The sequence below is a fragment of the Salvelinus fontinalis genome, unplaced genomic scaffold (genome assembly GCF_029448725.1).
Source record: "Salvelinus fontinalis isolate EN_2023a unplaced genomic scaffold, ASM2944872v1 scaffold_0222, whole genome shotgun sequence".
In the NCBI taxonomy this organism is placed as follows: Eukaryota; Metazoa; Chordata; class Actinopteri; order Salmoniformes; family Salmonidae; genus Salvelinus; species Salvelinus fontinalis.
The window spans coordinates 120,001-130,000 of record NW_026600431.1 but is presented as its reverse complement, the minus strand read 5'-3'; the positions used below and the strand labels follow the sequence as shown (position 1 = coordinate 130,000).

The 10,000-nt window shown below is 45.4% G+C and overlaps 2 protein-coding genes across 2 annotated transcripts in view; one reads left to right on the top strand and one right to left on the bottom strand.

Moving 5' to 3' along the window:
- The window catches only part of LOC129844749 (protein FAM83F-like), a 9,341-nt gene extending 4,483 nt beyond the window's left edge, over window positions 1–4,858 (top strand). The window contains exons 2-5 of the mRNA XM_055912833.1: window positions 1,399–1,566; window positions 1,921–2,042; window positions 2,680–3,407; window positions 4,278–4,858. Coding sequence (XP_055768808.1) covers window positions 1,399–1,566; window positions 1,921–2,042; window positions 2,680–3,407; window positions 4,278–4,327 — 1,068 coding nt within the window. The 3' untranslated portion in view covers window positions 4,328–4,858. The remainder of the gene's footprint in view (window positions 1–1,398; window positions 1,567–1,920; window positions 2,043–2,679; window positions 3,408–4,277) is intronic.
- Window positions 4,859–6,722: 1,864 nt separating this feature from the next.
- The window catches only part of LOC129844747 (cytohesin-2-like), an 18,764-nt gene continuing 15,486 nt past the window's right edge, over window positions 6,723–10,000 (bottom strand). Inside the window, exons 12-13 of the mRNA XM_055912831.1 lie at window positions 9,729–9,883; window positions 6,723–8,935 (exon numbers count right to left, since the gene is read on the bottom strand). Of these exons, the coding sequence (XP_055768806.1) occupies window positions 8,854–8,935; window positions 9,729–9,883 (237 nt within the window). The 3' untranslated portion in view covers window positions 6,723–8,853. The remainder of the gene's footprint in view (window positions 8,936–9,728; window positions 9,884–10,000) is intronic.

The following is a 10,000-nucleotide window of genomic DNA, read 5'->3' as shown; positions in this document are numbered from 1 at the left end:
AATGAGAACATTCATGGGAATGAAGAAACCTTTTCCTCCTCCACCCTTTCCCATTACGGAGGTCATCTCAAGAATAAAGCTTTTGTAGGGCTGCTAGTTAAGCCTTGTTCACATTGGCATTTTGAAGTGACTCAAATCCTATTTTTTTTCCTTTTGACTGAAAAGACGGTGTTATGTTGTGGACACATTCAAGTCAATGTATCGGTCTCATTCTACTCCAGAGAGTTGTAGGTCCATGGAAATTCCTACTTTTTCAATAATTCCCCATGTCAAACAGAAAGTAAAAGCTAAGCAGAACAGAACCAGTTCTGAGGAAAAATAATAGCTGAGATTCCACTTCCTAGTTCCTTCCTCAGGTGTTTTATGTTGTGTTAAACCCCTCCCCACATACCTGTCTCTGTCTCTGCTTTGTCTCTGCCAGCCTGGCAGCTTCGGGGAAACTAGGAGACATGTTGGGGCAACTAGGAGACGTGTTGGGTCAGCTATTTCCTTCCATTGAAATACGTAGGCGGCCGCCTAAGCGTTTTTTCAGGCCCCTATGTCCAAACAATGTAAAAAAAAATATATATATATATTGTGGATTAAAATATATATATATAAAAAATATATGTTTCATTTTAGGGATGAAAAAACGCTTTCAGTGTAAATTTAAACCACTAAAACAAGATATAAAGTATGTAGTAAAGATAATGGACATACTGTATATATTTGTTCATAGAATCATCTCTGAGAACTAACAATCACCAACATTAAAGCTCAGGGAGAAAGTTGAAAGGTCCTAAAACAATGAATGTAGCAGTATTTATTTTGTCATGATGTTTGAGCAACAGAACACAGCGTTAGCCATGGCACAGTGCCAAGCACGGCAGGAAACTACATTTACAACTGCAACATTGTCTCTCAGCTCCTTGTAAAATGTGCAGAATTGCAGGAATTGGCTTAAAAATGTGAAAAATGTCTCTACACCGCCAAGATGTCACTGTTTATAAGCCTTTATAACACCCCGGGTTTAGTGTAAGCCTAAGTGTTTCCTGTCGGCCCAGCTTGTGCTTTCAGCCCGACAGTCAGTGATTGTGGTATGGCCTTTTGTCAGGGAGGTTTTTCATTGTTTTATTGACTTTCAAGTGATATGATTCACTACTATTGATGTTAATCACTTTTTATTTCCATGTATTGTTCTAGCTATATTTCATATACATTGTGTAAATTGTATGTTTTTTAAATGTAATTGTTGACCGTTAAATAAAGTTTGATTTGAATGTATTTGCTGTGTTTCTCCCTCCAGGTGTTTAAATAAAGTTTGATTGTATTTGATTACCCCTGCCTCTATGTGTGTTTAAATAAAGTTTGATTGTATTACATGTTTAAATAAAGTTTGATTGTCTTTGTATCTTTCAGGTGTTAGCTATAGTCATGGACCTGCTGACAGACATCCAGATACTGCAGGACCTGCTGGACGCGGCGTCGCGGCGCTCCGTGGCCGTCTACATCCTATTGGATGTCAGCGGGGTTCCACACTTCCTGGATATGTGCTGCAGGCTGCAGGTCGGAGCTCAGCACCTGCGGGTAAGAGGCGGTCCCTCATACTGAAGCAGAGGACATTGAAGGCTTTAGGCTACTCACTTATGTGTTGTACAAGGGCCCTGTGTCATGTGTGATCATGTGACACGCCTGGGGGACCAGTAAGGGAAAACTGTAAGTCGCTTTGGATAAGAGCGTCTGCTAAATAAATAAAATGTCACGTGATTTTTGGCATCTTAAATTCAACAGATTTCTATGTTAATATGCACAGATGGTAGTTTGGATATGGGAGGTTTAACACCGATGAGTTGATGGCTTTCTGTGTGCATTTTGTTTATGACTGTGTCAAGTTACCATAACCCTAACCCTTTATATAACTGTGTGTGTTGTATCTTTCAGCACATCAGGACTCGTACAGTTCAGGGTACAGGGTTGGGTCTGTCCTTCGGTAGACTCCTTGGTTCTTTGTGTAGTAAATACATGCTGGTGGATGGGGACAAAGTCATGTTCGGCTCCTACAGGTGAGAGAAAGTAGCTGTATGCTTCTCTCTATCTCTCTCTTTCTTTCTCTCTCTCCCTCTTTTTCTCTCTTTCTCTTTCACTCTCTCTCTCTCTCTCTCTCTCTCTCTCTCTCTCTCTCCCCCTCTCTTTCTCTCTATCTATCGCTCTCTCTCTCCCTCTCTTTCTCTTTCTCTCTCTCTCCCTCTCTTTCTCTTTCTCTCTTTCTCTCACTCTCTCTCTCTCTCTCTCTTCTCTCTCTTCTCTCTCCCTGACTTTCTCTCTTTCACTCTTTCTCTCTCTCTCTCTCTTCTCTCTCTTCTCTCTTCCTGACTTTCTCTCTTTCTCTTTCACTCTTTCTTTCTCTCTCTCTCTCTCTCTCTCTCTCTCTCTCTCTCTCTCTCTCTCTCTCTCCCCCTCTCTTTCTCTCTCTCTCCCTCTCTTTCTCTTTCTCTCTCTCTCTCTCTCCCCCTCTCTTTCTCTCTCTCTTTCTCTCTTTCTCTCTCTCTGTCTTTGTCTTGTGTGTGTGTGTGTTACTGTGTGTTTATTTCCAAGACATAACATATCTGTTCTTTCTCTTCTAGCTTCTCGGCTGTGTGTGTTTCACTGTGTCTTTATTGAAGACCTAAACATGGTTCTTGTGATCTTCTTCTCCTCTAGCTTCACATGGAGTTCGTCTCGGATGGACCGCAACATGATCACGGTCATGACTGGCCAGGTGATCGACTTCTTCGACCGCGACTTCTGCGAGCTCTACGCCGTCTCCGAAAAACTGGACCTCTACAAGGAGTTCAACCTCAGCCCACCTCCCAACATGGCCGCCGCCACGCGGCTCAAAGTGGAGCCCGTAAAACCCCAGTTACGAGTCGCCACATCCAGATTCCAGGTCAGTCTAGGCAACTCGCGTGGAGGTGATCTCCTGGTGCCTGCACATAAATACCACAACCCCAAATACTCTTTGGTGTACGGGAATAGTGTTCCTGGACTGATGGGGTCCTTGCAGGATCTACCAGGCATAGAAAAGACGGCTATAACTGCGGGTCCTGAGGGACTAACGCAGGTGAACAGCGAGTGGTTGGATCAACTCACCCCGCTACCACCCGACGACGGGAAGGTAGGGGCGAAAAAAACCAACAGCATTTTGGAGAAGAAATCCCGCTCTTTTAAGAAACTCTTCAAGGGGAAATCGACAGCCAATCAGAGCGTGGACACCGAGGGTGATAGCCCGGCAACCAGTCCAATCTCCTCCCCCACATCGTTGGGAACCAATAGTATGGAGGAGATGAATAACCTTGAAGTCATGGTGAAACAACCAATGAAGAGTAAGAAGTTTAAAAAGAGCCTGAGGAGTGTTTCTCAACAGACTGTCAACACACAAGACGATGACAGTAAGTTGTTTTTCTTCTGTCATTATTTTAGCTCAGTTTGATCCTCTCTCCCTCTCCTTCACCTTGTCCCTCTCCCTCTCCTTCTCCTTCTCCCTCTCCCTATCCTTCTCCCTATCCTTCTCCCTCTCCTTCTCCCTCTCCTTCTCCCTCTCCTTCTCCCTCTCCTTCTCCTTCTCCCTCTCCTTCTCCATCTCCTTCTCCCTCTCCTTCTCCCTCTCCCTCTCCCTCTCCCTCTCCCTCTCCCTCTCCTTCTCCTTTTCCCTCTCCTTCTCCCTCTCCCTCTCCTTCTCCCTCTCCTTCTCCCTCTCCTTCTCCTTCTCCCTCTCCTTCTCCCTCTCCCTCTCCTTCTCCCTCTCCTTCTCCCTCTCCCTCTCCTTCTCCTTCTCCCTCTTCTTCTCCCTCTCCTTCTCCCTCTCCCTCTCCTTCTCCTCCCTCTCCTTCTCCTTTTCCCTCTCCTTCTCCCTCTCCTTCTCCTTCTCCTTCTCCCCCTCCTTTTCCCTCTCCTTCTCCCTCTTCCTCTCCCTCTCCTTCTCCCTCTCCTTCTCCTTCTCCCTCTCCTTTTCCCTCTCCTTCTCACTCTCCTTCTCCTTCTCCTTCTCCTTCTCCCTCTCCCTCTCCTTCTCCCTCTCATTCTCCCTCTCCTTCTCCCTCTCCTTCTCCTTCTCCCTCTCCTTTTCCCTCTCCTTCTCCCTCTCCTTCTCCCTCTCCCTCTCCTTCTCCCTCTCCTTCTCCCTCTCCTTCTCCCTCTCCTTCTCCCTCACCTTCTCCCTCTCTCGTCGTTATGTCAATACCTGTATTTCTGTTTATCTCTCTCAAGTCATTTAATCATTGCACTATTTTCCTCCCTCCCTCTTTCATTCTTTATTTCAGGCGTACAGAGCCGTAGGCCATCAACAAAGAACAAATGTAGTCCATCCTGATTCAAAACCTGAGTCAATCTGGATTCAAACCACCCCACTCAACTGGTTCTCTGTGGGATTCCATAATACCTTTGGGATCTGGTGCAATAATTACTATAATGTGTCAATTCTACTTGCTCTGTACAGAGATATTCTACGGACAAACAGAGCCTTCCTGTGCTGAGATCGGCGATGGGTGAAACAGCCCCCAGGCACATTAGTTGTTGTTTTCCTTTTGAGGAAAAGAGCATCCGTGTTTGAAGTAACGTCTTTGTTGTGGTAATAGTGTAAGTGGACGTGGCGGTTTCATCACAGTGGATTCCAGGTTGAAGAAGCCCTGTGTCACTGAGCACCAAGTCTGTGATACTTACTTACCATGTAAAGAATAATGTCATGTCGCCTTTTGAAGTCTTGTATGTAATTCATGTGACTTTTAGGTGTGTGTTTCATGCTGTGACCAACGTATGTCAATGATAAGTGGATTGTGGAATGGATTTGAATGGATATTTGAGTGTGTGTTTATTCAGTACATTAAAAAAAATGTTTTTCTGAGTGTTCTAGTCGTGTAACATTTGTGGTCTGATTCGCCAGTGGCAGTTACGTGTGCTGATGTTTACGGTTTCTGTGGTCATGTGATGATGTTTAAGGTTTCTGTGGTCATGTCTTTGTCTTCAGTGAATGCGCTGTAGACAGTGATGATTCTGGTCTGCCATCTAGTGGCTGTAGACCTGAATGAGCAGAATCGATTCAATAGCTGTAACACGTGTTCTGACGCTCTGACGTGTGTGTGGTTGGTGGACTAGTTTAGCACTGTGTTGCTGATGGGACCAAGCATTGTCACTTCCTCACAAATACATCATATCCCCTCCCCATCTCTCTCTCCCTCCTGCGCTCTCTCCCTTCCCTCCACCCTCTCCCCATCTCTCTCTCCCTCCTGCACTCTCTCTTCCCTCCACCCTCTCCCCCTCTCTCTGGGTGTGTTTGCACAGTTCTAAGCCTCTCTCTCTCAAACACACTCCCATCCCATCCCTCCCTCCTCTCTGGGTGTTTGCTACAGCTCTAACCACAGAGAGGAACCACAGGCGTGAGGGGAACTGATGCAAGGGAGGAACACTGATGTGTGGCGCAACACTGAAACAGGAAGTACAGAGGCACACAGGAAGGCGATGAGAGGTGTTGATGACTAAAGACCACTGTTCGCTCAACACTGGCCCAACTGACCATAAACGCTGATCTGGGGTCAGTTTGACATTTCCCCCCCACTAATGGTTAAGGTTAGGATTGGGGGAGGGGAACTAAACCTAGATCTGCACAGAGGAGAAACTTCACCCTGGAGCATTAGAAACACAACTGAGGCTTTAAACAGATGAAGGAATGTTTTTCCATAGCAGTTATTAGCCTATGACTCATTAATGTAGACCTCTAATAATCATAAGGTAATAACTTGGCTCTATCCAGGCTATACCATTGCTACAGACTCAGTTTGTGTTAAGTTTTCTCAGCACAAGACACCACCATAATGGTATGAGACAATAGGTTATGTCCATTAGAACGAATAAGGAGGCTTGGGTTGTACCACTGTTAGTTTTGTCAGATGAGATGAGAGATGGTCCTTTTGTCTAGTGTGTTGTTCCCAACACCATCGGCAGGGGTCACATCTCTATAGAGATCAGTGTTGGACACACAGAAACAAACACACACACACACACAGAAACAAACACAGGTTCCTCTATCTCTCACTTCCTCTTACCGTGTGTGTGTGTGTGTGTGTGTGTGTGTGACCGTGTTTAACTATTGAATAGTAAAGAATAGTAAACAAACATAAAGTTGACCAATTGGGGACATTTTGTTCGTCCCCCCGAGGTCAAATGTTATTTATAGGAGGTTTAGGGTTAAGGTTAGAATTATTGTTAGGGTTAGAATTATGTTAAGGGTTAGGGTTAGGAGCTAGGGTTAGGGGTTAGGAGCTAGGGTTAGTTTTAGGGTTAGGGTTAGGAGCTAGGGTTAGGGTTAAGGAAATGGTTAGGGTTAGGAGCTAGGTTTAGGGTTAAGGTTAGGTTTTTGGGTTCAGGTTAAGGTTAGGGTAAGAGTACGGGTTAGGGGTTAGGGAAAATAGGATTTTGAATGGGACTGAATTGTGTGTCCCCACAAGGTTAGCTTTACCAGACTGTGTGTATGTGTGTGTGTGTGTGTGTGTGTGTGTGTGTGTGTGTGTGTGTGTGTGTGTGTTCAACTGGAACATGCAGGTGTCCCTTTCCTTCTGACTGAAACAGGACTTACTGCTCTCACCCTACTGGTGGATTTGCCCCTGACTACTGATCTATGGTCAGTTTAACATTAACTCTGATGGTTGAGAATAGGACTGGGAGAGAGGGAGCTGATCCTAGATCTGTGCTTACAGGCAACTACCACCCAGTAATCTGACATGTTCACAATGGCCTTTGTATGCCATTTATTTAATAATCAATTGAACAATTAAAGAACAAGATAAAAAAATAAACATGAATAGAAGAACATGGTAGAGACAATAGTTCTGTATATGTACTCCCAGGGTCTGTATATGTACTCCCAGGGTCTGTATATGTACTCCCATGGTCTGTATGTGTACTCCCAGGGTCTGTATATGTACTCCCAGGTTCTGTATATGTACTCCCAGGGTCTGTATATGTACTCCCATGGTCTGTATGTGTACTCCCAGGGTCTGTATATGTACTCCCAGGTTCTGTATATGTACTCCCAGGTTCTGTATGTGTACTCCCAGGGTCTGTATATGTACTCCCAGGGTCTGTATGTGTACTCCCAGGTTCTGTATATGTACTCACAGGTTCTGTTTGTGTACTCCCAGGGTCTGTATATGTACTCCCAGGTTCTGTATATGTACTCCCAGGGTCTGTATATGTACTCCCAGGTTATGTATATGTACTCCCAGGGTCTGTATATGTACTCCCAGGTTCTGTATATGTACTCACAGGTTCTGTTTGTGTACTCCCAGGGTCTGTATATGTACTCCCAGGTTCTGTATATGTACTCTCAGGTTCTGTATATGTACTCCCAGGTTCTGTATATGTACTCCCAGGTTCTGTATATGTACTCCCATGGTCTGTATATGTACTCCCAGGGTCTGTATATGTACTCCCAGGGTCTGTATATGTACTCCCAGGGTCTGTATATGTACTCCCAGGTTCTGTATATGTACTCACAGGTTCTGTTTGTGTACTCCCAGGGTCTGTATATGTACTCCCAGGTTCTGTATATGTACTCTCAGGTTCTGTATATGTACTCCCAGGTTCTGTATATGTACTCCCAGGGTCTGTATATGTACTCCCAGGGTCTGTATATGTACTCCCAGGTTCTGTATATGTACTCCCAGGTGCTGTGTGTGTTTGGTGCTTGTATGGCATGACGGTGACAGACGAGTTCTTTGTGTGTTTGTATGCTATCTCTGTTCACCTCTGTGATATAAATAGTGTGTTGACTTCCTGGTGAGATGTGATGGTTTCTCTCTCTAACCAATACAGTCTTATCTATAGACATAGTGGACAGAACAGATACAATAACCAGGCGACTCAGAGATCCTCTCTAAAGTATTAGCATACAGAGACATACATTTCAGTCATTTAACAGACACTCTTATCCAGAGCAATTTACACAAACATTATGGGTCAAGCGCCTTGCTCAAGGGCATTTTCACCTAGGCGGCTCGGGGATTCGAACCAGCAGCCTCGTGGCTACTGGCCCAATACTCTTAACCACTAGGCTACCTGCCGCCCCAGTACAGTTGGTGAAGCCAGCAACGTTCGAGGTGGTATCTATTAGCATGATGTACATCCAGTACATAGAACAGGTATGATAAACCAGACACAGAGGTCTTATAACAGCAGACAAGGGCTGCATCTCAAATGGCACCCTATTCCCTATTTAGTGCACCACTTTTGACCAGGGTCCATAAGGCTCTGGTGGAAAGTAGTGCACTGTATAGAGAATAGTGCACCATTTGGGACACAATCAAAGAGTCATACAAGGACAGTAGGTGGAATCAGCCATGCTTGAGGTTGTTTCTATCTGCACTATGTACACATGAGAAACCACTCTCTTGGCTTCGCTTCTGTCACCTTAACAACAAACAGTATGTACAGGTCACGTTGACAGCTGCTGACAATGACAGTATTTCATCTCACAGGATAAGAAGGAAGTCCTTTGACACGGCCGTGGTTCAAAATGAGAAGTCACTCTTCCAGACAGTACACAGTTCCACCCTTTGAATTAATCCAGATAAAAGTCCAAATCAGTGTTTCCCCCAGCAGTCTTCTCAGGAACTCTTCTTGCAACAAAACAAATTATCCCTCATTATGACAAAGGTTAATTTCTAATTCCTTTTTTAGGTAGAAAGTCCTGATTCTCACTGCTGAAAGTGTCCAGGTTCCCAATGCTTAGTCAGATCCACTGAACCTGAACCAAAGTCTATTGATTGTACTATTTGCTGTAGGGGTTCCATCTCCCTCTGTGATGCAGTACTGTGATTGATCCACAGGGGGTGCTGTCCTGTCTCAGTCTTGGGGAGCCTGGTTGATCACCTTCTTCTTACGCACCGACACCAGGTCATAGAAGGGGTCCTTGGTGATGCTGGCTCTGTAACGTGAGATAACAGGATGCTAGGTAGTTAATGGTGTTGTGAGAGCGTGTGGAGCCTCTAAAAGCCCAACCTAGATAACATAGAGGAACGACAGTACGTCCCTGCCTAGGTCACTGCTCTACCGCTTAAATCAAATACTAAATAGTAGCTGGTAAGATGGAGACCACAGAAGTTCTTTTTAATGAGTGCATTTTGAAAGTGGCGAACTACCTTCACTAAAACCACTGCAAAGGTTTTGCCTGCAAACTTTGGTTTTGAATTGCGACGTTCTGGAACGTCTGCCTCCTGATTGGTCGGGAGAGTCACAGAAATTTTTCAAATGTTCTTATCGATGTATGCAGTGACATAGTTGCTCTCTGCCAAAAGAGTCCATCATTGAAGCCAGACCCTAGTCACTGTGTTGTCTATCTGTGTGTGTGTGTGTGTGTGTGTGTGTGTGTGTGTGTGTGTGTGTGTGTGTGTGTGTGTGTGTGTGTGTGTGTGTGTGTGCGCGTGTGCGCGTGCACGTGCGCGTGTGTGTGTGTGCGCGCCTGCGCGTGTGCGTGTGTGTGGTGGAACTGGGAGGAGCTATAGAAGGATGGGCTCATTGTAATGGCTGGAATGGAATAAATGGAACGGTATCAAACACATCAAAGCACATGGGAACCACACGTTGGACTCCGTTCCATAAATGCCATTCCAGCCAATACAATGAGCTCGTCCTCCTACAGCTCTTCCCGCCAGCCTCCACTGGTGTGTGTGTATTCTCCTGTAGCTCCTCCCACCAGTGTGTTCTTCCAGGCGTTGTACCTGATGCTCTTTATCCATGTGTCTCGTTCCTCAGCTGTAGCGGCACAGATCGTGTACGACTGGTGTTTCCCCTCCACCACTCTGCCGTCTGTCTCTGTCTTACACGCCTTGATCTTCTGACCCCTGCTGTTGGGGTTATACAGCTCCAGACAGTACTGAGGAACACAGAGAGACAGACAGGAGCAATCAAGTCAATCACACGGAAGGGTAAGTAAGGGTGAGTAGTGCTTTCTTACTGGTCTGCTCTCACTCGCTCTCTTTCACACACACAC